Source organism: Leptonychotes weddellii, chromosome 2 (assembly GCF_054177405.1).
Source record: "Leptonychotes weddellii isolate Sample4059 chromosome 2, ASM5417740v2, whole genome shotgun sequence".
NCBI lineage: Eukaryota > Metazoa > Chordata > Mammalia > Carnivora > Phocidae > Leptonychotes > Leptonychotes weddellii.
Window position 1 is genome coordinate 82,475,441 of NC_138370.1, and position 27,560 is coordinate 82,503,000.

Consider the following 27,560-nt stretch of genomic DNA (forward strand, 5'->3'; position numbering starts at 1 on the left):
TTTTTTTTTCCTCTTAGCTTTTATCAATATATTTTACTTATTTGTCTTATTTGTGGCCTGCCTCCCCCCCGGGAACATCAGGTCCATGAAGGCAGGAATTTTTAGCTGTTTTGTTCACTGCTTTATCCCCGGCATCCAGAACAGGGCTTGGCACAGAGCAGAAAGTCAATTATTTGTTGGATGAATGCATGAAAAGACAACAAAACTGCAAATAAACCTCCAAACTATCTTTATTAAAGACTATCAATATAAAAATAGCTTCAATTATAGAGAATATAGAAATACAACTCTACAAAATTATTTTCACACAGTTTAGTGTATAAAGTTTTAGTAACATTTAATAATATATTTTAAAATATCCAAAGTATACATCCTTGTTCTCAAAAGTGTTTAGTGCTGAATATTTTTTCTCAGCTTCTTTCCAACATTTTGTACAGTAGCAGGTATGATTTAGCTGACACCTTGGTTTTTTTAACCACTGGACATTTAATAATAATAAATGGCGGTAGTAGGAATAGCTAACACTTCTATAGCACACGTGATATGTGCCAGGCACTATTTAGAGGGAATTTACACAGACAACAAATGATTATTCACAATATTATTTTCAAGAATGTTTAAAGCAGACAAACCTAGTAAATTGGTTTCATGACTTTCCCCATTTGTGTCAGAAATATAAAAAAGCAGGTACTGCAAATTTACTATCTTGCCAGTATGTATCATCATCAACAGTTCCTTGGCACAAATAAGAAACTCTCCCTTGCTAAGTACAGTTTTCTAACCTGACAAAAAGAAACAAACAAAAGAACAGTAAAGAAAGGAGAGGGAGAAAGGAGGAAGGTGTAGAATCTAAAATGTAATTTTGGGGGGCTAAAAGATATATGATGGTGATAAAACAGTACTCGATATTTCAAAAAATGATATTCTATAATCCTTTGCATTAATAGTCTGAAAGGGAACATAAAATTCAACTTAAGAATGTTTCTGTATCAGCCAAAGCACACCTCTGGGGTATCTGCAGTGTCACATTGTCCCCTTTTCTTTAATAAAGTGGCAGATAGGCACTCATTGGCCAATAATTAACTTGATCTTTCAGATGTGTATCTGAACATATTTCGAAAAATGGGCAGCTAGGTTTAGTTACAATGCTTCAATATCCATTTAGAGATGACAACCACGATATCTGGTTTTATTTCTTAAAAACGCAATGTCTCTACAACATGGACATTATAGTATACATCTATAATACAGCAAATGATTTTCCTCTTATTAAGGTAAGTAGTCTATTTTGTTTTTATTTTTGTTATTGAATGGTGGTCTGAAGATGCTTTGATACCAGGAAAGTAGTTCAAAAGACCAAAATTTCATTAAATGAAACAAAAAAGTCCCTTATAATAAAATCCCAGGTTTTAGTTCAGTCTGTTTGAAAATCTGAGGTGACTAATAGCTACAATTTTTAATAAATCTCAGTACTGAAAATAGCTCATGGTGTTTTGGGGGACATATTAAGAAATTTAAGACATTGAATAAATACTTTTAAACAAAGTGCCTTATTACTCATATATGTCTACAAGCAGGGCCAAGGCAGTGGTTAAGAGTCTGCCATTCTGACCAATATTGTGATCTTAAGGGGAGGATATGTCAAGCCATTTTGTACATTTCAAGAACGGAAGTTTCTTGCTCTGATTTAAATGCTAAATTTAAGACCCACAAATCACTAACAGGACAAATACAGTGGTTTGCATTTTAAATACCTGGGTGAAAATCTCTTAAGCTGCTTTATAAAGAGGTAACAGTGTTTCTTCTAAGACCAAATGTTTCAAATGGCGCACCAACTGTGTTTTACAGTTAGGTCTAACCTGGAGGGCTCATGTTCCAGGCGTTTGAGGAGAGGGCAATAGAGACGGACTTTAGATGTGTTGGCAAAATTTCCCTTCCAAAGCTTAAGTCCTGAAGAAGAAAAAAACCCAGTATTGTAGTCTTGGGGGCATGTGAGAATTCAGGAGGATCCATTAGGTAAATGTTAATTAAAAATTCAGTATTTTGTTATATTTTCCTTTTTTCTCAATCCACCAAATTCTCACAGCCAAAGAAAACTCTTATCCCATTAGTTTTCATTCTCTACTAAAGGTCAAGTAAACTATTGTTCATTAAGATACCTTCCTTTGTGAAAACCCAATACATAACAAACCATATTTATAAGGCAAAAATTAGTATTTAACAGAAGAAGTCACCACAGGATTTCTTTAACCCAACTTTTTCAGTGTTTTTAACATGATTAGGTTTTTAAAAAAGATTTATATATAGCTGTCCTGAAATTCATGAACTATATATATAAGATGGTGTGCATACCTGAATATATTTCAATAAAAAGAAAAATAATAAAAGTTTATGTACAAATAGTTTAAAAACTATATCCTAGTCAAAACAGAGCTGACCTGAAATAGTAAAGAGAATCAAATAAATAGAAAAATAAGTTTAATTTTCATTCCTCAGTTCTTCTACCCCACGGTGAGGTATCTATTAAAACAGTTAAACTAAAGAAAAGAATTTGATCTAATAGGGAATCAGTACTTGGACATTACAAATTTAGGTAGTGAGCAGTAGGCAAGAAGAAAAAAAGCTGCACATTTTACTTAAGAGGGACTTTAGAAGTCTCAATACAGTCATCTCATTTGTAATGAAAATTCTGAACTCAGAGAGGTACAAAAACTTGCTCGGGGTCCCAGCACTAATTAGTTATAGGACCTGGTCACACCCTCCCGATTTTGTGATTCTTTTACCAGACATTATTATTAGTCTTGAGAACAATACACAATTTATGAATTGTGTATTGTTTCAAGATAAATATGTCCTCCATTAATCTTATATAAAACACTTCACTTTATTTCAAACTAGTCAATAAATTAACATTATATACCAAAATGGAAATAAGTTAACAATCCCTTCTTTAAATATATTTTGATCAAGTATCTTTTCAAAAGTCTCACAATACTACATAAGATTTAGTGCATCAAATCCAAGAGCATATCATCTCAATATTTAACATTATTATGTTCAAAACTGAACAGTTAAGAGAAGTTAACCCTTATCTTCTTGTGTATGGGTTTCAGCAATTCTAACACCGTTCAATGTTCCACGCACAGTTGCCGTGCATCAAGAAAACACAGCTACAAGGTTAATCCAAAGAACAATTTAAAAGCCATTTCTATGGCAATTTCTGTGACTGAATCATGAAAACAGACATAAAGTTCTTGAAGTTTGGGATGAAGAAAGAGTCTCCTGCAGAGGAAAAGCACACTCATTTCAGAAATTCAAAAAACAAAAACCAAAGGGAAAAAACTCCAGCCTTTCAATTTATTTTATTTTATTTTTGTTTCCGACAGAATTCATAGTGAATTAAAAACCACTAATCTAAATCTATAGTAGGGGGAAATACAGCTAGATTTATTTTTAAATAAATAATATATGCCTTAGGTAAATTATTTTTATTTTTCCAGGGTGTAAAAAGCCTATTTTATCAATATATATCACCATATACCTCAGTTTTAAAATATTAAATTTAGTCATTATTGTTACAATAAAGCCAACCGTGTTACCATCATTAAGCACAATAGCTATTAAACATTGCCATTTACTTTCTAAATGTTAATTATTATTAAAACATTATATGAGGGCGCCTGGGTGGCTCAGTGGATTAAGCGTCTGCCTTCGGCTCAGGTCATGATCCCAGGGTCCTGAGATCAAGTCCTGAATTGGGCTCCCTGCTCAGCGGGGGGCCTGCTTCTCCCTCTCCTCCTTGCTCGTGCTCTCTTGTCACTCTCTCTCTCTCAAACAAATAAATAAAATCCTAAAAAAAACAACAACAAAAACATTGTATGATTGCTCTTTTTGCAGACAGTATTGAATTGGAGATACCACTGAAACTTTGATTTTTTTAAAGATTTAGTCAACACTAGTATATGTAAATCAGACAGTTTAAATCAGGGATATTTTGTCTGACTTCCTTAAATTTCTCTATTCTATATAGATCTGCATCATCATAATTCAATACCTCTTGATTCTTTCTAGTCCAATTGTTGTGAATGTAGTGAGGCTCCGCTGCATACCTGCATGTACACCTGTTTTTATCTCTATCTTCTCTGTGTCCACACCACGGGCCCTTTGCTGCTCCTAGCTTAATCTTCCGATAGCACAGCTCTGATCACACTACACAGAGTTGAGCTTATGCTGATGCTCCTCCCAAGCTTGCTTGGTTACACACCACAATCACAAGGAGCTTACTAAAATTACAGAGTCCCACTACCCTAGATTCCGTTAGTAGGTCTGGGGTGGGCCACAGGCATCTCTGATTTTAACAAGTGACTCAGGTGATTCTAAATCTCATGGACCAACACACAGGATCACTGCTTTGGATAATGTTTATCATATAGTTTAGTACTGCATGGTAGGTGTCTAGTAACATTGGTCTCACCTAACTCTGTGTCCCTTCCTCCACCAATTCTTTACCCCAATTCAAAGAACCTTCAGTGCCTCAACATTTCACTCAAAATTAAGTTCCTTAGTCAGGAATTGAAGGCTCTCTGCAGTGGTCCTAACTTAGCTTTCCAACCTGATCTTTCATTCTATCTTTGCATCTGTCACTCCCTTATCCTAGCAAGTCAGTCTACTCAACTGCTATGCCTTATGATTTCCCTTGTTTCGGTCCTTTTCCTAGAATGTTCTATTCAAATCTAATTCATTTTCAAACTAGATCAAATGGAATCTGTAAGCCTTTCCTTATAATCCCAATGTAGATTTTTGCCCCTTCCTCAGAACTCCCATAGCATTTGGCTGTATCAACTAATTTATTCTATCTAAAAAAATCTCTCTCTCTATCCATAAATACATATATATTTGAGCATATTTCATATTTCTTCTGGTGGGTATAAGACCGTTCATGCAATGACTATGACTTTATCTTTGTGTTTGCCATACCACCCTCCCACCACCACATTTTGTGAAGCACAACTCCATTTACTAAATTGTTACATATTTATCAAGTGACTATGTGCCAGGTGCTGTTGCAGGTGCCAGTGGTGGACAAGACAGATACAATTCCTGACCTCATAAAGCTAACTTTCTAGTGAAGGGGAGATAAGAAAATGGTGGGGGGTGGGGGGGTTGGAGTGGCTGGGTGATAGACATTGGGGAGGGTATATGGTATGGTGAGTGCTGTGAATTGTGTAAGACTGTTGAATCACAGACCTGTACCTCTGAAACAAATAATACATTATATGTTAAAAAAGAATAAAAAGGAGAAGAAGAAGAAGATAGCAGGAAGGGAAGAATGAAGGGGGGAAATCAGTGGGGGAAACAAACCATGAGAGACTATGGACTCTGAGAAACAAACTGAGAGTTCTAGAGGGGAGGAGGGTGGGGGGACGGGTTAGCCTGGTGATGGGTATTAAAGAGGGCACGTACTGAATGGAGCACTGGGTGTTATACGCAAACAATGAATCATGGAACACTACATCAAAAACTAATGATGTAATGTATGGTGATTAACATAACATAATAAAATAAAAAAAAAGTCAATAATAACTGAGTAGCCACTTTAATGCAGGAAAGAGATCCCGATTCTCTTTTTGAGGCTAGCACTGATCTGAATATCAAAGAACCAGACATACAAAGGTTAAGAGGCAGAACATTTCACACAGAATGGATTGCAGGAACAAGTCAGTGGATGCCAATGTGGCTGTGCAGAGTAGATGGAGAAGGAATGATAGAAGGTAGAAAGAGGTGGGCAAGGGCTAGGTCAGGCAGGGTCTTGTAGTTGGTGGATGGGAGTGAGGAGAAGAAGAAGGAAGAGGAAAAGAAAGGAGAGAGGTTAGAAAAGAAGGAAGGAGAGATGGAAGGAAGGGAATAGCAGTAAAATTGTGGAATCATCTTTTAGCGTATTACTACGTTAATTTTATAAGGTAATTGAATCAGCTTTTTACTTTAATAGAAAAAGCCTTGGCAGTCAGAGAATGACAAATACCATATGATTTCACTCACATGTAGACATTAAGAAGCAAAACAAACAAAGAAAAAAAGACAAACCAAAAACCGGACTCTTAAATACAGAGAACAAACTGGTGGTTATCAGAGGGGAGTTGGGTGGGGGGATGGGTGAAATACGTGATGGGGAATAAGGAGTGCACTTATCATGATGAGCACTGGGTAATATATAGAATTGTGGCATCATTATATTTTATACCTGAGACTAATATAACACTGTATGTTAATTAAACTTGAATTTAAAAATAAATTTTAAAAAAGAAAGAAAGACTTGAGAGGAATTTAAAGGAGATACTTAGTAAATAAAACAAAATTCTAAAATGTATTAAAATATTATAGTAGTTAGAGGGGCACCTGGCTGGCTCAGTTAGAAGAGCATGCAACTCTTGATCTCGGGGTCATGAGTTCATGCTCCACGTCGGGTGGAGAGATTACTTAAATATAGAAATAAAAGCCTTAAAAATATATATTATAGTTAGATTAATAATTCCATGGCTACATCTTAAAATGGTTATCTCTTTTACCATTTTTCTTTCACTTTTCTAACTTTTTACTTCACTTTCAAATACTTTTTCTCCCCACTTACCCTACTACCCAGTAAGCCATAACTGGTGGTGCTTTTCTCTGATCTGTCCACTTTTCAGGCGAGCATTCAAACAACACACCATATTCTTTCACAGGGTTAAGAGAAGATATGGAATTTGTAGAACCTGAATGATCTCCACGATTTAGTGCTTTCTTTTTCTGTAAATTAAATGTATTATTAGTATTAACTGGTATTAATAATGTTACTTTAAAATGTTTTCACATACAGATTTGAATTGGCTGATCCTAATACTTAAGTGCCTGGAATGACACTCTTCCTAATCTGTGGGAAAATATCTGTTCTTCATCATACTTAGTTTAAATACCATCTCCTAAGAGATTTCATGGATAAAGTGTCCTTGAAATCTCCCAGAAAACATTTTGTTCATAGCCCTATATTATTAGTATTTACATTAATTATATTAGCAGTTTATAGGTCTGTCTTCCCCAGTAGATTATATGCTTTTTTCCAGGGCAGAGACAATGTGCTATTCATCTTTGTGTGTTTTGAAGCAGCAAGGCCTGGTACATAGGAGGTGCTTAATAAATAGATTACTAATGACTAGGTTACTAAATAGATAATTTTATAATAAAATTAAAACACATACTTAAAACAGTATTGTTCTTCCTTTCATGCATATACTCTAAATTTCCCATTGATTAAATTATTAGCAAAACAAGGACTCATTTGGAATAAAAAGACTTTTTGTAAGGCTCAGGCTAAAACTTAGTGGAGTGATCCTTGTTTCTTTTGTTTCTCTCAAAATCCTTCTCTAATCAATCAACAAATCCTTTTTGCTCACCCTCCAAAATATATCCAGAATCTAGAAGCCACTATCATTTTTTTGCTTTGAGAATTTCCATAGCCTCCTGACTGGTCCCTGCCTCCAGCCTTGCTACCCTACAGAGCTTATTCTTCATACAGTAGTAGCCTGAGTGATCCTTTCAAAAATATAGGATCCTGTCCTTCCTCTGCTCAGAACTGTCCCAAGAGCTTCCCATCTCCTTTGGAACAAACCCCGAAGTCCATAAATCTATCAGGCCATGGGCTCTATCAGGCCATGTGCAATCCGGCCCTGCTAACCTTCGCCATCTCAACTCCTAGCACTCTCCTCCCTGCTGGCTCCAGCATTCTCAGTCACTCCTACTTCTGTGGCTTTGCACACTTGCATTTGTTTTCCTCTGTCTGGAAGCCCTGCCTCCAGACTGCTTCCTCACTTCATTCAGGTCTTTGTTCAGATATTATCCCATCTTACTATTCCTCTTGAAACTTATCCTACCTGACATACTATAGTACTTGCCAGTTCATTAGTCTTTCCCATTAGAATACAGGCTTTGATAGAGTACAGTTAGTTAGACATGAGCTGGAGGCAAAGGTGATGATAAATAGGTGACACATTAGAAGCCTGAGGGCACAACATCCTGACTTTGTGGCTTTTAACATCTTGGCCTAAATTAAGGCTTCCAACAGCCCTGGGCTGACAGACCAAGAGCCATGGGTGGAGAAGTGTGCTGTCCTCTTCAACTGCCCCAGGGTAACGGAGAGCTTCATTAAAATATATTTACATTGTGGTTTCAACCCCCTCCCCTCCATGGAGGAAGATGACCATGACAGTTCTGTTAAGAACCCTGTAGGACCAGTAGTTGGGAGTAGGACCTACTCCTAACCAGAAGGAGTCCCTTAGATGACTGGAAACCACCACAGTGGGAGACTGTCCTAGCTGTGACCCATAACCTATGCAAACATAAAAAGAAGAGATGCCTCAAAAAAAAAAAAAAAGAAAAAAGATGCCTCTAAACCTGGTGCAGTTGCCATCTCTGGACCTGCCCACTCTCTCACCTTGAGAGTGTACTGTCCTTAATAAACTGTTTTATGCTTGCTACCTTCCTTCTGGCTGTTTTTATTCAAGTACAGATCCTCACCTAAGTCTTTCATGGGGGAATCCAAGAACCCAGACCTCTATTCACACAATGCGGACTCTCCCACTGGTAATAGCTTCATGAAGAAAGGGACTTTGTTCACTGCTATATCCCCAGCACCAGAGTAGTGTCTAGTGCATAGTGGATACCTCAATAGTTCGATAATATGGGAAAGGCTAATTTACATTACTATTACTGAATAACTGCATTACTATTACTGAACTATTAATGAAAGATTTCTTTATAGAATCTATCAGTTATATTAAAAGGAAAGGAGGTGCATAAGACCACAAAGCACATAGAGATATATGGTTGGACATAACATTTTGCTGCATACCAATTTCTGAGAGCTCAAAGAAGAAATCCTATAAGGGGCACCTGGGTGGCTCAGTCGGTTAAGTGTCTGACTCTTGATTTCGGTTCAGGTCATGATCTCAGGGTGGTGAGATCAAGCCCCATTTCGGGCTCTGCGCTGAGCACGGAGCCTACCAGGATTCTCTCTCTCCCTCTCCCCATGCCCCTCCCCCCACTTGCATGCTCTCTCTCTCAAAAAAGAAAAGAAAATTAAAAAAAAAAATCCTACAAGACACAGAATTTTATTGCTGAATGAGTTCTACAGCATAATTCAGCCCACTTATTTTATAGCTGAGGAAATAGGAAGAGTCGAGGCTCAGTCCAGGATTTCTTATTCCCAGCCCAATGGTTAACACACATATTGCTATATACATTACAGTCATCTTCAGAGAGGAGTTTTGTTTTTTGTTTTTGGCTGTGTGATGTTTGACCATTGACAAGCAAACTTCTGTACGTTTATCCTTTTCAAGAAATCAACACATACTTTTCCCTGCCATTAAGATAATCTAATTGATTCTTTAACTATATACAATATTACTACAAGCAAGCAAGAAATGAACCACGTGGCTAAAACATTTGCAACAGTATTGTGTCTACCACTGTACCTTACCCTATTATGTTACAAAATACCTTATACTACTGATAGAATACTTAAAGAATTATCAGACTTAACTGGTAGATACTACTGTCCAAGTAATGGCTGACTCACAGATATCAAACATGGAGGCTAATTTACATTATAAACTACCACATTCTACTTTGCTATAGAAAAACACAGGTCCTCCATTTTCTGGAATAGCTTTCCAGGACATCAAAATCAGTATTATGAAACAAAGCTTTTAAGTTAAATATTGTGAGTATAATCCTTTTGGCCTCAAGTTAGATTGTGTACTCTAGTTAGATTGGGTGACTGCTAAAAAAAATTTATATAAAAACTGTCATTGTTGGACATACTGGTTAAAGAGCTTTTAGAGAGAATATTTAGAAATCTGGAAACAGAATTGACAAAACTATATTTATACCTCTTCTACCAATGTCTGTTGGAAAATTGCACGAATGGAGAGACAACACTGATGGAAATTCTTTATTAGTTGAGGGTGGATAGAGCCACTTAGCTGTGCCACCTCTTCATGGGTAGGAGTAATAAAGATCCCTTGCACAGTTTCTAAGGCAACATAGTGGAAAAGTGTGTTCTCAGGACCAGATGTTAATCTTGAAAAGAACAAAAAAAGAAGAAAAAAAGAAAAAAGATATTTAAGTAAACTTAAAAATATTGCTTCATTTTGAATGTTGTAGACTCCAAGCTTTTAATCAGGGCAGGGAAACTAGGCCAACCATTTAAGTCCCATTTTCTCCTTAACTAGGGTACAGGCTAGGGTTATTATCGATTCCTTAATGGAGGCAAATATCACATGGTATGTGAAGATAAATATACACCAAATACAAACAACTTAACTTAACAAACAACCCAAGTTGGCTAAACCCCTCTTTTTCCATGGTTGGTAATAAATAACTCAGCCCCTATCTGGCCCAGATCCCTACGAGTCATGAATAAGGTATCAGCCTAGAGTTGACCACATACAAGAACATCTTCCAACAAAATAAACACATTTAAGTTAGTAGCATAACAGTCAAATTGATGATCCTGAAGAAAAATAAAATTATTATTACCAACTGCAAAGCTGGGTTAATATTCTGGAATACTATGGCAATTACTTGCAGTGTTCTACTACTCATCATTACAGTCTTCCTTCCCTTCCATGTTCTCTTACTGTTTTCATTTCTCCACTCTTCTTCTCCATCCTTTCTTCCCCTATTTAGGTCTCAGACAGGCCAGTAGAATCTATAAATACTGCTTATTTCTACCAGCGGTAAGAAGAGCTAAAGAACAACAATAACAGCAACAACAAAATAATAATAATCATATACTGAGTACCCTCTATGTGCCAGGGTAGGTGCTTTAAAATACCTTAGTCTTAATTCTCATAATGACCCTGTGAGATGTTCAATAGTATTACTACTCTCATTGTAACCATGAGGAAATCAATCTTCAGAGATCTCAGATTAACTTGCTTGATCCAGGTCACATAGCTAAGTGGCTGAGCTGAGCTAACTCTGAAGCTTCCTCCATTAAACCTTGCTTTTTCCTCTCCATTGATGACTTCTGATTGGCAATCTTTAAACATATGGACAGAAATTCTCCATTTGTATCTCAAACATTCAAGCTGCCCCCATTCTAATCCTAATGTCTATTTAAAAGAAATCCCTCCAGTTGATTTTTTTTCCCCCAGCCTTAAGCACAGGGGCAAAGAAAAGGCATATTTCCACTCTTAGCCTACAGCCTGCCTTAATCATCCATGCTAGTTAAACTCCTGTTAAACTGTTAATTAGGCCGTAGGATCAGAATAATTTCTCCTTCTTATTAGTGACTGGCCTTGGTTCTCTTTTGAGACCAGGGATAGACAGGAAAGGAGATCATCTATAAATTTTTCTCATACTTTTCCAGAAGGTAGCTGGCTCACTAACAACTGGTGGCTGATATTTTTCAATTAATAAAAAATATCTGTCAAGATAAAAGGAATTATGATTACTCAAAAAAGAAAATAATTTAAAACATACATTTTAATCCAGAGGTCTTCAAATTCAAGAAAACGTACAGAACAGAAATGATTCTTTAAAAAGAGCTATTAATAAGATTCCTTTTTAGGGAGGTTTAGAATTAACATTTTTGTTGTCTTTTTTACTTTCTCTCAAAAAAAGCAAACAACAGCAACAACAAAAAACCCTGACAACACAATGAGCAAAACTAGCTCTTGAAAATCATAAACTCGGGGCGCCTCGGTGTTTCAGTTGGTTAAGCCTCTGCCTTTGGCTCAGGTCATGATCCCAGGGTCCTGGGATTGAGCCCCGCATCAGGCTCCCTGCTCAGAGGGGAGACTGCTTCTCCCTCTCCCATTCCCTCTGTTTGTGCTCTCTCTCTCTCTGTCAAATAAATAAATAAAATCTTTAAAAGAAAAAAAAGAAAATCATAAACTCAGAGTATATTAACTCAGTGTATACACGGAAAGTTTAAAAATCATCAAACAAGCAATTACCCATTGGGAAGACACAGTATTTGTAAAAGTACAGATTAAGACAGATTTATTCTTTGGAAAGGTCATTCCTGCAGCAGAAAATGGATTCAGGGTAGGCTGTGAGTTCGGAGACTATTGCAGTAAAACCAGGTTAGAGAATGGGAGCCTGATCTGCAGGAGGTAGAGTAAGGGTTAAATGGATTAAATAATTATGAGAATGTAGAACAGATAGGATTCGGTTACTAAATGAACTGTGGGTACTATTATTTTTAACATGTTATATATTTTTATTTTACAAAAACATGTACGTACAAATTAGGATAATCTATTATATACTGGTTTGTCACACTTTTAAAATTAACTACATAGTATGAACGTCTTCCCATGTCAATAAAGAGAATAAATATGCATCTGTATCATCTTTTTAAATAGACAGCCTATGATTTACATCACATATGAATTTATGTTTAAGCCACTGAACTTGGAAAACATTTCCTTTTACTAGAGATAAGGTCAAAATAACATACATATTAAAAAAATAAGATGTAGGGGTAATAAAATTTCACAGCAGTTTTTGTTAAATGGAAGACTAGGGTTTTGGAAAGGTGTTTCAAAGCTCCACAAAGGTTTGATTTAGATTTGCTTAAAAAACATTTTTAACTATTAAAAAATTAGCCATGATATTTGAAGGCATTAAATACCAAATTTAACACATTAGATCAAATTACCTTGTTTTTGCCTTAACTTCAGAAAAAAAGCTGTTTCTGACAACTCTGTGACATATATATTTGAACTTACTATAAAATGCTTCAATGATTAAGAAGGTCATAGTGAACTTTTTTGTATGATTTCTATTTGTACATGTCTGCTTGTTCAAATAAAAGTGTGCAATTGTGTTTGTTATACACTAATTGATCCCACACGATATAATTAAACATCAGGCAAAGCTCAGACAGATCTGCTTGTCACCATGTAATAGCTACACAAGAAGTGAATATGCAACATTTTATATTTTAATAATTATAGAAAACTTAAGTTGATGAAAATGCTCCTCTCACTCAGTTCCTTTTACTTCAGAATTCCCTACTTAATGTAAGTTTGAAGTTTCATCTCTTTCCTAAAATGAGAGACTCTGAGAGATATGCAGCGAGCAAGTTTATTAGGGAGAACTTTGGGGAACACCACCTGTGGGGGAAGTGTGAAGGAAGCAGGACTGAGCAAAGGAGAAGCTGAACCACACTGCAGTCAAAACAAAGGTCTCAGCAGATACTACTTGGAACTCTGAAGCCTGGATGGCCTTTTAGAGTTGTCAAGTCTTTGTATTCACTTATCCATTAGTCACTAGATGTGGGCTATTCCCAGGGAGATACTGTAATCTTGGCTGAGTCAATAAACTTCCAAAGAGAACAAGGCCAGTGAGGGACTCAGCTCTAAGTAGTTAACACCCATTACCCCCCAACCCCCAGCACTGGGAAGGAGTACCCTGGGCTATGGGGTATCTGGGCAGCAGACCACAGAATCCACCAAAGTCTAAAAATAGTAAATTCTATAATTTAAAAATTAGACATACAAAAGGGAGGTTACCTGTGGAAAAGAGATAAAGGGGGACTTTCACATTTTGAAACATTACTCTATTTTTTTTTATCTTTTGTAATAGGAGTACATATTCCCTATACGTGCAATGAAAAACATTAGTAAATTAGCATAGACACTATCTTTAATAATGTTAAGATATATCGTAATTACATTTTTGAATTAAATCTCTATATGGTATGGATTTGTACCTTCCTATTGTAAAATTTTCTCAAAGACACGATGTTTAAGTGAAAAAGAATATTATAAGGAAGTTTCTTACTTCATTGTGTTATATATTTCCAGTTCTTTTTCTGAAAGGTCCTTTTTCAAGTTCCCCAAATGAAATGGATTTGGAAGAGTAGCCTTCTTTTTAGTGACCTGAAAAATACAGTTAAGTAGATCAGTTTGTATCTAAGAATGGAATCAAACAGCAGAAATAGTGTAAAAACTGAAAATCCTTCTAAGAGAACTACTTACTATTTTGCAATGTTTCCTTTAAATATTTTTTTTTTTAAAGATTTTATTTATTTATTTGAGACAGAGAGAATGAGAGACAGAGAGAATGAGAGACAGAGAGCATGAGAGGGAGGAGGGTCAGAGGGAGAAGCAGACTCCCTGCCGAGCAGGGAACCCGATGCGGGACTCGATCCCGGGACTCCAGGATCACGACCTGAGCCGAAGGCAGTCGCCCAACCAACTGAGCCACCCAGGCGCCCTCCTTTAAATATTTTTGATGCTAACTTGTACCTCTTGGTTTATCCTTTGCTAACAGTGATCTCAGGGCCATGTCTTAGGACATGATAGTTCTTCTTGAAAACCTACCAGAGCCATTATCAAGTTTTGTTACATTTTATATGTATATGTACTTGCCTCCCTCTCTAGACTGTACTTCTCAAAGCCATGGGCTGTATCTTATCCAGCTTTGTATCTCCTCTGTGTAGCATGGTCCTTGGCACATAGTAGATGTTCAATCAAATTTGTTTAATGGCTCAATCATAAAGATTGATTCAATTTCTCTCTCTTTTTTTTTTAAAGATTTTATTTATTTCTTTGACAGAGAGACACAGTGAGAGAGGGAACACAAGCAGGGGGAGTGGGAGAGGGAGAACCAGGCCTCCTGCGGAGCAGGGAGCCCGATGCGGGGCTCGATCCCAGGACCCTGCGATCATGACCTCAGCTGAAGGCAGATGCTTAACTGACTGAGCCACCCAGGCGCCCTGATTCAATTTCTCTTAAGAGCAATTCATGGCTCTTTAAATCTATTACCCCCTAAATTATGCTTCCTACCAATTTCACTGACTGGGATAACGAATAAGAATGTATTTCCTAAATACATCCACTTAGGGCTCCAAGAGTGCTGTATTGTTTGGAATTAGAAGATGGAATCTATGGCTATTTATGCCATGACACTCAGAATCTCATGTCTTATTTGTGCCCCTTCTCAGATTCCTCCTTCTCCATGCCTTGTTGGCATCACCTCCACCAACCCAGATGACAGTTTCAAAAGTGTTTTGAAAGAAAAGCATCATTAGAGTAAGTATAAGATCCCCCAGGGTGATTACTGTGATGATCATTTGGATATGTTATGGTATTTTTGTGGAGAAAAAACATGGAAAAATCATAAAAACAAACAATCTAAAAAATGAACATTCTCTTTGCTTTATAATCACATTTTAAATTCTTGACTGTGGAGACCAGACCTTCACAGAAGCAGATAAAAACAAAATAAAACAAAAAAACCCTATAAAAACCTGTAGAGTAACACATACACACACAAATATTTACACATATATACTTATATATATTTTTTTACATTTATATATTTATATATAAATTTCTGATTTTTTGTTTCTACTGAATATTTTATTGGTTATTTAGTCAGATCAGCCCTCTAAAATCCCCCACAACTACGATGTTTTCAGTTAACACTTGAATACAGAAGGAAGATGAACAGGGAAAGCAGGATTAAGCAATTTCCCTACTTGTAAGTAGTGTCAAGCAGCTGTCCTGGATGCTACTATTTTATTACTCGATACTTCTTTCTCTTTTTGGTTCTAAATCACTGGTTTGCCAACAGTAACCAAAAATACCACTAGTTCGAATGAAGAATGATTTGCCATTAAAAATTTTCTTGCATTAAAATTAACAAGACAGGAAACAACAAATTGTTGGCAAGGATGTGGAGAAAGGGGAACCCTTTTACACTGTTGGTGGGAATTCAAGTTGGTACAGCCACTTTGGAAAACAGTGTGGAGGTGCCTCAGAAAGTTAAAAATAGAACTACCCTATGACCCAGCAATTGCACTACTAGGTATTTATCCCAAAAATACAGATGTAGTGAAAAGAAGGGGCACATGCACCCCAATGTTCATAGCAGCAATGTCCACAATATGAATGGATAAAGATGTGGTTCATATATACAATGGAATATTACCCAGCCATCAGAAGGGATGAATACCTACCATTTGCACTGACATTGATGGAACTGGAGGGAATTATGCTAAGTGAAATAAGTCAAGCAGAGAAAGACAATTATCATATGGTTTCACTCATATGTGGAACATAAGGAATAGTGCCGAGGACCACAGGGGAAGGAAGGGAAAACTGAATGGGAAGAAATCAGAGAGGGAGACAAACCATGAGAGACTCTTGACTCTGGGAAACAAACTGAGGGTTACAGAGGGGAGGGGGTTGGGGGAATGGGGTAGCCGGGTGATGGGTATTAGGGAGGGCACATGGGGTGATGAGCGCTGGGTGTATATACGCAACTAATGAATCATTGAACACTACATCAAAAACTAATGATGTACTATATGTTGGCTAACTGAATATAAAAAAAATTTCTTGCATTTATAAAATAAGAACTTAAAAGACAGCTTTACTCCCAAAATGTACACACTTGAATGAACACACACCTTAAGCAAGGCCCCACTTTTTTCTGGACCATCAGAGCCCTGAGATTCTCTTTGTTTCCATATGGCATTGGGTATAGTGTGGGGGCTCAGGCCAACACCTTCTCCACCTTCACAGCCATTGTCAGATCCTCCACTGCTCTGGGAAGGACTGGGCTTACGTGTCTTTAAGGAATAGTCACCAAAAAGAATTCTTCTGCATGTTGGAGAGGTTGCTACCTTGGAAGTACCTGGTAGCCTACTGAGGATAGGTGAGGTTGTCAAATTATCTAATTTTTCATGTGATCCAGTAAGGAACCAGTCAGCACAAGACAAACAGGGGCTTGGAGAAGATGTTAGCCGTTCATTGATCTGACAATCTATTCCTTCCAGTTGGTGAAGAGTTGTTTTGACCTGATCCACATAGATACAGTCTGGTCCAGGATTCCCAACAGCTTTGGATGCACAGCCTCCAGCTTCTAATAGTACACATAACATATAATGCTTCTATAAGGAAAAAATATTAATACAGGTTTAGCTACATGAAAATGTTTATATGTAGCATGCATGTATACATTTATGAATACTAAAAACATATGACATAATCATATGATTATTAAAAACTCCTTCCTCCCTTTCTGTGTTAGTTATTCTCAATGCTTCCTGATCATCTTTTTTTTTTTTAAAGATTTTATTTATTTTTTGACAGAGAGAGAGACAGCGAGGGAACACAAGCAGGGGGAGTGGGAGAGGTAGAAGCAGGCTTCCCGCAGAGCAGGGAGCCCGATGCGGGGCTCGATCCCAGGACCCCGGGATCATGACCTGAGCTGAAGGCAGACGCTTAACGATTGAACCACCCAGACGCCCCTTGATCATCCTTGAAAACAAATCCTCATTCATATTGCCTTCTCCTGGTATACCATCAACTACCACTTCTGGCACATGGCACAAGGTAGTTTTCAAAGAGCCACAATTATTGGAAGTCCTTTCATTTACAATGACATGTTTATTCTGATTCTATATCCTTTTCATGTCTCTATTTCCCAAGACAAACCAGAGGATAAAACCACTATAGAAATGAGAACAAAAGATCTTAAGAACCTGATAAAATCTTATTCTGGATTTCATTAATATTTCTCCATGAGTATTAAATGGATGCAAAAGAAAAGGAGTAAGGGACATATAACATTTTCTTGAATACTGGTATCTGACATGCTCATAATTTTAAATTACTATGTTCGTTTGTGTATATATTTTAGATAGTGAATGGCCAAAAAAACCCAACCCCAAAACACAGACACACACACAGAAACCAAGGTAAACTTACCAATCCAACAATTAGCAAAAAATATCTCCCTTCAGGTTCCTGAAAGACCTCAGTGTTTGAGTCTGTAGAAGGTTGGAGGTGATGTCGCGGAAACACTTCTCTCCATATAACCAACTGACCAATTCTTCGTTCTGCTGCTAAAGGCAGTAGGCCGTAGTGGCGACAGTACACAGCAATATCAGTAAGATCATCCTTAGGCAAATGGCTGCATACTAAATAACCCTTGAATTCAACCACAAAGAAGAGGAGTCAACCAGTGATATAAAGCAGTAATGCCATAATATATTTCTAAGAGTTTCTTGGGTACTTCAGTTGTCTTAAAATATTCCAGTTTCAAATGGAATAAAGACATAGTAAAAATAAATGTTTTTTTTTCCTGAGGTCAATTAGAGATCCAAGATTTATGGTTAAGTCAACAGCAGATAGACTTTAGCACCAAGCAACGTCACCTGAGTAGTGTAAGCCGGAGTGTTTGGCAACACTGGAAAAGAACTGAATTCTGAGGATGGAAAGTGGAGAAGAAAAGCAAGAGGTAAGGTGAGGAGAGACTTATTTTTCACTGTGTACCACTCTGTACTGTCGGATTCTTCTTTAGCTATGCTTTAAATTGTGTTTAAAAATCTTCTTGAGGGACGCCTGGGTGGCTCAGTCGGTTAAGCGGCTGCCTTCGGCCCGGGTCATGATCCCAGGGTCCTGGGATTGAGTCCCATATTGGGCTCCTTGCTCAGTAGGGAACCTGCTTCTCCCTCTCTCTCCCTCTGCTTGTGCTCTGTCAAATAAATAAAATCTTTAAAAAAAAAAAAAAAATCTTCTTGAAATATGAAAATACTTAAATTCATTTGATGCTCAATTTGCTGTATATGGAAGTCAACTAAATGTTAGATTTACTAAAAAGATACATGTTTATGTCTGAAGATAAGAAAAAAAGTGCACTGTTGCAAAAATAAATCAAGAAAGTATTGCTTTTCTCTATTACGCATTTGGTTCCTTGAGTATTGTTTCTCCTTTACACATTTGCAAATGCTTTAGAATGTCATAAAATCAGAAATATTTATTGTATTTGTAAATATGTAGGTACCAACTTTTTTTTTTTTTTAAGACTTTAATTTAACGGTAACTACACTCAAAGGAAAAGGGATAAATGTATTTTTCATGTTAGTAGAAGTTTGAGAAAATTCACTTTAGGTCTGTTCATATAGCAGTTGGACATTTATAAAAATTTCAAGCTTCAACTTACCTTGTAAAATAGAGAAGATCCTAAAATTGTATACAGCCGCCTCATGTCATAGTAATCCTCAGACTGGAGAAGAAAAACCACAATGGATTTATATTCTTTGTTTTTTCATGATAAAAAAAATCTTAGGCTACAATGGTTAAAATGGCAATTATATAATTTCATAACTGAACTTTTCATAGTGTCTTCTTTAGAAATGAATATACCAGGGTATTAGGGTGAAAGATAATGTGCATGTATTTTTGACTGAGAACAATTTTTTTTTTAATCTTTTAAGATACTGTTGATTAGAGACCTCTGAGAATAGAACATAAGATTAGTTAGTGCAAGAGGGATTAAAACATGTCTATCAAGACAAAAAGCTTCTACTATACATCATCTAAAATATCCTATACTACCAAATAATATTTTTGAATGATTTTTTTAAATTTCCAAATAATATTTTTGAAAGTAAAATTTGATACAACCTATTTGGGAGCAACTAATTCGTATATATAAAAAAATTAAATATACCCTTTGAGTAATTCCAGTTCTAAAAATCTACAGAAATGCTCAAACAGGAGAATCAAGATTTTTGTATAAAAAGTTAGTAGCAGAACTATTTGTAATATGCAAAATTGGAGATAAAGTCAAGTGCAACAATGGAGAATGGTTAATAAAATTAGGTATGTTCATACCATGGACTATCATAGGTCTGTTAAAAAAATAAGGTTGATCTATATGAGCAGGCACAAAAGGTTTTAGGGTATACTGCTGAGCAAAGAATGCAAGCTACAGAACAAAATACTCACTATGATCTAATTTTTAAAAAAGAATACCACCCCCAATGATGTACTTGTATGTGTATACATGTGTGCTGCTGTGTATGTACCTATGTACATATGTGTATAGCAAAAAGTCTGGAAGAATATGTTTCAAACTGTAAGAAAACTGTAAGAACAGTTACAATTAGGGATAGAACTGGGAGAGAGGGATGAGGAGGTGGGACATTTGTTTTTAATAATCACACTTGCATTTTACCCAATATGCATGTATTAATTTTGTAATTAAAAAAAAAAAAAAGCAACGAGGGATGCCTGGGTGGCTCAGTCAGTTAAGCGTCTGCCTTCGGCTCAGGTCATGATCCCAGGGTCCTGGGATCGAGCCCTGCATCAGGCTCCCTGCTCCACAGGAAGCCTGCTTCTCTCTCTGCCTGCTGCTCCCTCTGCTTATGCTTTCTCTCTCTCCCTCTGTCAAATAAATAAATAAAATCTTAAAAATAAAAAAGGCAATGAAACCTAAGGAAAACTAAAAAACTAGAAATAACCTAATTATTTCTCAGCTGGGAAACGGATAAACAGTGTGATACATTCATACAATGGAATACTACTCAGCAATAAAAAGGACAAAATTACAGATGTATACAATGGCATGAATGAATCTCAAATGCATTATGTTAAGTGAACTAAGTCAGGCCCCCCCAAATTACCTATTATCTAATTCAATTTATAGGACATTCTGGGGACAAAAAACAAATCAACAAAACAAATGCCAAGGGCTGGAGGTAGGAAGAGGGGTTGACTATAAAGGGGCACAGAAGAATTTATTACCAAATATAAATTATACCTTAATAATAATTTTTAAAACTAAAGAAAACAAAATTAGGATACAAGATTAAATCTTAAATCTAATTTCACAGAAAGTTTAGAATAGACCCTTATTTTCATTTTTTAAGGTAAAATTCACTGTGAATTGTTCTGCCAATTTTTAAAAAAGATTTATTTATTTATTCGAGAGACAGAGGAGGGGAAGGGCACAGAGAGAGAGGGAGAGAATCCTCAGGTAGACTCCACGATGAGCGTGAGCCCAACGCAGGGCTCGATCCCAGGGCCTTGGGATCATGACCTGAGCTAAAACCCAGAGTAGGCCACTTAACCAACTGAGCAACCCAGGTACCACTATTCTGCCAGTTTCAACAAATGTGTATAGCTATGTTAAGTATCACCAAAATCAAGATATATAACAATTCCATCAACACTGCTTTTTTTTGCTGGGTAGTATTCCCTTGCATGAACATGCCACAATATGTCTGTCTATTAACCCACTGATGGACTTGAGTTACCTGAATTGTTTCCAGTTTTCTTTTGGCTATTACAAATGCAGCTGTTATGAATATTTGTGTATAGGTCTAGTACTGACATAGGCTTTCATTTCTCTTGGGTAATTGGAAGAACAGAATGACTGAATCATGTGGTAGGTATATATTTAGGTTATTAAGAAACTGTCAAACTGCTTTCCTAAGTAGTTGTACCATCTTACATTCTCAATTTATCAATTTTCTTCTTTCTTTATAGATTGTGTCTTGATGTTGTATCCAAGGAATCTCAATAGATCTTTGTCTAATCATAGAAAATATTGTTTTAATATTTTAATACTTTAAACTGTTCCTAATGCTTAGTGTCTATCTAAACATTCTCCATCAGTGAAAAGATTTATGACCTATGAGGAGTTCACCACGTTTAAGTTTCCATTATTTTTACAAACAAAATATGCTTCCATTTGCTCAGGATCTTAGTGAAGACTAAGCCACTCGTGGGGCACCTGGGTGGCTAAGTGTCGGCCTTCAGCTCAGGTCAGGATCCTGGGGTCCTGGGATGGAGCCCCATGGAGCCTGCTTCTCCCTCTCCCTCTGCTGCTCTCCCTGCTTGTAATAATAAATTTTTAAGATAAAAATCTTAAAAAAAAAAAAAAGACTAAGGTACTCTTTAAAGCAATCAAGATTTTACCAGCAATCTTCTTATGATCCAGCCCTCACTGCTTCTACATCCTAATTTCCCATTTACTTTTTTTAAGGATTTATTTATTTGAGAGAGAGAGAGAGAGCATGCGCATGCAAAGAGGGGGTGAGAGGCAGAGGGAGAAAGAGAATCCTCAAGCAGACTCCCTCCAGGGCTGGGGCAGGGTTCCATCCCAGCACCCTGAGATCATGACCTGAGCTGAAATCAGGTCACTTAGCCAACGGAGCCACCCAGGTCCCCTCTCTCCCCACCATTTACTTTTAAAAGAATTTTTCTTCCTTTTTTTTAAGTGGCTCCATGCCCCACGTGGAGCCCAATGGGGGGCCTGAACTCATGACCCTGAGATCAAGACCTGAGCTGAGGCCAAGAGTTAGATACTTAACTGAGCCACCCAGGCACCCCTTAAAAGAACTTTTCTTACTGACAATTTTAGCAAATACAAACATAGAATCGTGTAATTAGCTCTTATGTGCCCATCATCACCCAGCTTTAACTATGACCAGTCCATGGCTAATCTTGTCTCATCAATATCCCTCTCTCCTTCTTTCCTCTCCCTGATGAATTATTTCAAAACCAGTAACGGATGTTATATGATTTTATCTGTAAATACTTCAGAGTATATCTCTAAAACAGAAGGATTTAAAAAAATTATTCTCACCTAATATCCAACATCAGTGTTTATATTTCCTTGATTGTCTCGTAGATGTTGTTTTCAAATTTTATTTTATTGTTATGTTAATCACCATACATTACATCATTAGTTTTTGATGTAGTGTTCCATGATTCATTGTTTGCGTATAACACCCAGTGCTCCATGCAGAACGTGCCCTCTTTAATACCCATCACCAGGCTAACCCATCCCCCCACCCCCCTCCCCTCTAGAACCTTCAGTTTGTTTCTCAGAGTCCATAGTCTCCCCCTCCAATTCCTCACCCTTCATTTTTCCCTTCCTACTATCTTCTTTTTTTTCTTTTTTTAAACAACATATAATGTATTATTTGTTTCAGAGGTACAGGTCTGTGATTCATCAGTCTTCCACAATTCTCGTCGATGTTTTTAAAAATTTTGTTTGTTTGAATCAGGATCCAAGTAAGGTCCACATATTAAAATTGGTTGATATGTTCTTAAGTCTCTTGTGACTGATAGGCTCTCTCAGTTTCTCCCCACTCCCTTTTATTTGTTGAAGAAATTGTCTTATTGTGTTTCCTAGTCTGGATTTGATGATTATAATCTCGCCCCCCCAATGGGGTCATTTAACATGTCCCTGTCCCTAGTATTTCGTATATAGTGGTAGTTAGATCTTGAGACCTCATCAAAAATATTTTATAAGTAATTTGTGTGCTTCCATCATGAGCCACATACTACTTGGTTGTCTTCCTTTTCATGATAGTAACAACTACTGATGACCTTTGCTTAGACCCATTAATTCATTGTGAAAATTGCAATACGGTAATATTCCAGTTCTGTCATTCTTTCTTGGTATGTTAAGTAGAATACTTCCATAAAGAGAACTCCCCCTCATCTCTATTTGGTAACCCTGAGGTATGGTTCAGATAGAAGGGCAGATAAATGTTTGTTTCCTTCTCTTTGTTGCCAGTTTTCACAGTAATGAATTGGTTCCCTAGCATCCTCCAAAGTTGACCAAGAAGTTTCTTTTTTTCTTGAGTATAATTATGAACTCATGGACTTCAACATATCTGATGGGTTTCAATCTGCTGCAGTTATTACACTTACAGATGCTCAAGTGGGAGCCTCTTCAAGTTGTCTCCTAATTACTGGAACCCTACATTAACCCCATATTTTTTAAAGCTTTCTGGATTTCTGAAGTAACAAGACGTTGCCAGGCTTATCTTGTATTATTTTCAGCCCCAAATTTGCAATCAGCCATTTCTCGTAGGAGTCTTGGTTCCTTTTAGTGAGAAGTATTATTTATATGCCATAGCCTGGGTGCTAATGGCATTCATCACTACTGAGATGACCACTATTTCTAGGCCTTTTTATCAGACGGAGCTAGGAAATATATTTTTTTAAAAAAGATTAAAAACCATACTGGTACTTCTAATTGAAATTTGTATCTATAGGGTTTTTACTTACTTCAGTATTACAATTCAATTATTTACTTTACTATTAATCTATGTACTTTCTCTCAAAGACTGGTTCTTATTGATTCTAAATGCAATTAATCATTATGTACACATTATGTAACAAATATTTTTAACTGAGTAGAAAATTTTAAGGCAAGCAAAATAGATTCTGTTCATGTCAAAATAGAGACCCAATGCTACATAGTTCAAGATTATTACATGCCCACTTGAAAAATATTTAGAATAATGGCTGATTTATAAAATATGAAATCAACATTGAGCCTTTCCTAAAATCCATTGGTTCTCTCACCAGTTCTGCAAAATCTGCAGCCTCCAAGTCGCTCAATGCTGTGTCTAGGTCCATCTATGTGAAAAGAAAAAAAAAAGTAACACAAACCATTTAACTCATATTAGTTATTGTTTAGTAATGGCCTCATAAAAGTGCTTAATAATTAGTTGAAGAATTGAGTAAGTATCTTTCTCTTTTGTGATATTTAAGAAATGTCCCAAAATAGAACATGTTGCTTTTAAACTTTGGAATTACATAAAAAAATTTATTTAACATACAGTCACTTTTCAATTAAATCTAGATTATTGCAAAATGAGTTTCACTCTGTATTCAATGCAAAATAATTTATGAGGTTAAAAATTGCTTTCCAGTTTTGAGTTAGAAAATTTTTGAACCTATTAAAATTCTTAAGAGAAAAATAATCAATCTTAATGTACCCAATCTATTTTGAGGCTTTTTTCCCCCTTCTATTTCCTGTGTATTTCTCAACAGTTAGATTCTTTGAAAATATCAACATTCTTCCCTGTGTCTTTCTTACATTCTATATAAAAGGACTCTCTTTATTTATGGATTAAAACATGAAGGCAAGTGTTCCCCTGGAATCTGGCACAGTTTAGCTTCCCTACAGAGTTATTAGAAAAATCTTACTTAGGATTTAGCTTTCGTTTCTATGGAAATTGCCTGAACTCTTTCATGTATTTGTTCCTCCACGAAGCATTCAAAATTTAAAAACAGAATAAATTTAATTTGTAGTTTAATCTGTAATGCATATATATAAATTGAAAACTATTGGCATTTAAAGGTTGTAGCATATATGTGATTTGTGGAAAAGAATCCGTTTTTTTTTCTTTTAAGGGCCAAGGCACTCTCTGCAGGACTGTTGCACAAACTGTGTCTTACTGAGATGACTAAAGCTTTGGAAACATTAGTCATGCCTTTCAATGCTTTTCACACATTTACTTATTACTCATTTGTGACCTACATTTTTATCTAGCAAATATTTCATGTACTCCTTTTGGGGCTATGGTTTCTCTTGTGAAAAACTAAAGGACAAAAAGAAAATTACCCACTTGTGAATTTTGATCTCACAAATGTTAATGTTTAAGGTTGCTATTCCCATTACTGAACTCTATAGGCTAATGTACAAGGTTACTGTAATTGTTTCTTGACATTCCTTAAGACAACAGACAAAGTATCTTTTCTTTTTTTTTTTTTAAGATTTTATTTATTTATTTGACAGAGAGAGACACAGCGAGAGAGGGAACACAAGCAGGGGGAGTGGGAGAGGGAGAAGCAGGCTTCCCGCTGAGCAGGGAGCCCGATGTGGGACTCGATCCCAGGACCCTGGGATCATGACCTGAGCCGAAGGCAGACGCTTAACGACTGAGCCACTCAGGCGCCCCGCAAAGTATCTTTTCTCTTAAACTATTCCAGTGTACCTTAGGAAAAATGACATTTAAAAAAAAGAACATCTGACAAACAAACAAAAGGAAGACATACCACATAATTATGATTTCTGAAACGCATTGTAAGTTTGGAAAACGCTTAAATGTTAAAGTAAGATGAGAGATCTAATTTCTATTTAGAAAGAAATATTTATCTTTCTAAGTTCACTGTACTGGAGCTCTTACCTCACTAACCAATGGCTTCTTTTAACTCTTACCCACAATCCTGAAAATAACAAAAAGTCTAAAAAAGAGAGAAAATAAAAAATCACAAGGCAACTGGTTCTGACTTTTATTTATGACCCCCGAGATTACCTTGATTTCCTGCGGAAGCATGAGCCATCGAACTCCAGGGAGACCGTCTAAAAGCACTGCACTGGAAGCATCATATTGTTGTGCGCTCGGACTGGCACCGGAATGTAGTTTAGCAGGCTGAAGTGCTCTTTGAAAGAACAAGTTGAAAAAATGATCCAAACGAGGAACATTCTCAACCTGGCAAAAGGCACTGAAGAAACAAGAGCTGTAAGTCAGAACAACATGTGAAAACGGTGGTTATCTTTTGTATGCTCCTAAAGAGACTAGATCTTTCCCAACTACACAGGCTCTCTTCTTTACTCCTTATGAAGAATTACTGCTATGTTACTGATGGAATGTGTTAAGAAGTTCATCCTGTCAATATTTTTTACCCAAAAACCTACTTTCAAATGTACTGAGTAGATGGTATTATGGAAGAACCACAGGGCTAACACAAATGGTGTATCTACAATAGAATGGGCTGGAAGTACCCTTTTTGTGGGAGGGGGCAAGTAAGTTGCTTTTACTTATCTCTTAACCATTTAAACTCCCAGTATCTTTCAGGCAAGATGGAATAATAAAGAGATTTTGAGCTTTGTAATAGAACATATCAGGCTTTGAATCTTATCACTGCTTTTACTAGGTAGGTATCTCAGGAAGATCTAACCTTTCTCTGAACTTTTGTTTCCATCTCTAAAAATGGGGATAATACAACGTGACTCACATGTGAAGTACCTAGTACATAATAAGTACTTATTATGTTTATTACTTACTGAATACAGAAAGCACATAATTAGCCCAAGTAATTTTCCCCTCTTCACTAATGAAGGCAACACTATTGAACTCAAAGGAAGAGAGAGAGAGAGAGAGAGAGAAAGGGGAGACAGACTAAACATTTGGTTTTAGCCATGTAAAAATAATACGGCATTGCCTGCAACCATTCATTGGAATAGCCCTCTGGATAACACGATAACTAGTATATATACCATTAATACATCAGACTAATATTCATGGATTCATTCAACAAACAGCTTGAGTGCCAACTATGTTCTAGGCACTATTCTCACTGTCGGAGGTACAGTAATTAAAATATCAAGACAAAAGACAAGGTCTCTGCTTCCATGGAGCTCACATTCTGATGGAGAAAGACAACAAATGAACAAACAGTAAAAACATGAACTCATACAAAGGGCCATACAGAGAATAGGATCATGTGAATGGGTGATGTGACTGGTTGGCTAATTTAGATCAAAAGTTGGGGAAGAGTCTTTGAGAATGGGTATTCAAGCTGAGATCCCAATGTCAAGAAGATCCAGTGAGAGGAAAAAGCACAAAAGCTGTAGGGTGGGAACAAGGTTGGCGAGCGTACCCGCAGAACAGAACAGACTGTGGTTTCAGATGTGAAATCAGAAAGGTGTGTAGGAGCCAGATTATAATGTAAAAAGAACACTTTTTTTTCTTAAGATTTTATTTATTTGTTTATTTGTTTATTTATTTATTTATTTATTTGTTTGTTTATTTTATGGGTTCAGACAGAGAGAGACAGCAAGAGAGGAACCACAAGCAGGGGGGGAGCGGGAGAGGGAGAAGCAGGCCTCCCACCGAGCAGGGAGCCCAATGCGGGGCTCGATACCAGGACCCTGGGATCATGACCTGAGCCAAAGGCAGA

General features: G+C 36.6%; 1 protein-coding gene across 1 annotated transcript in view; it reads right to left on the reverse strand.

The window, feature by feature from the left end:
• Positions 1 to 212: 212 nt before the first annotated feature.
• Positions 213 to 27,560, reverse strand: part of INTU (inturned planar cell polarity protein) — a 56,274-nt gene continuing 28,926 nt past the window's right edge. Inside the window, exons 4-12 of the mRNA XM_081813119.1 lie at positions 25,913 to 26,149; positions 24,174 to 24,227; positions 19,006 to 19,068; positions 17,769 to 17,990; positions 16,466 to 16,948; positions 13,831 to 13,928; positions 9,924 to 10,113; positions 6,629 to 6,786; positions 213 to 3,282 (exon numbers count right to left, since the gene is read on the reverse strand). Coding sequence (XP_081669245.1) covers positions 3,171 to 3,282; positions 6,629 to 6,786; positions 9,924 to 10,113; positions 13,831 to 13,928; positions 16,466 to 16,948; positions 17,769 to 17,990; positions 19,006 to 19,068; positions 24,174 to 24,227; positions 25,913 to 26,149 — 1,617 coding nt within the window. The 3' untranslated portion in view covers positions 213 to 3,170. The remainder of the gene's footprint in view (positions 3,283 to 6,628; positions 6,787 to 9,923; positions 10,114 to 13,830; positions 13,929 to 16,465; positions 16,949 to 17,768; positions 17,991 to 19,005; positions 19,069 to 24,173; positions 24,228 to 25,912; positions 26,150 to 27,560) is intronic.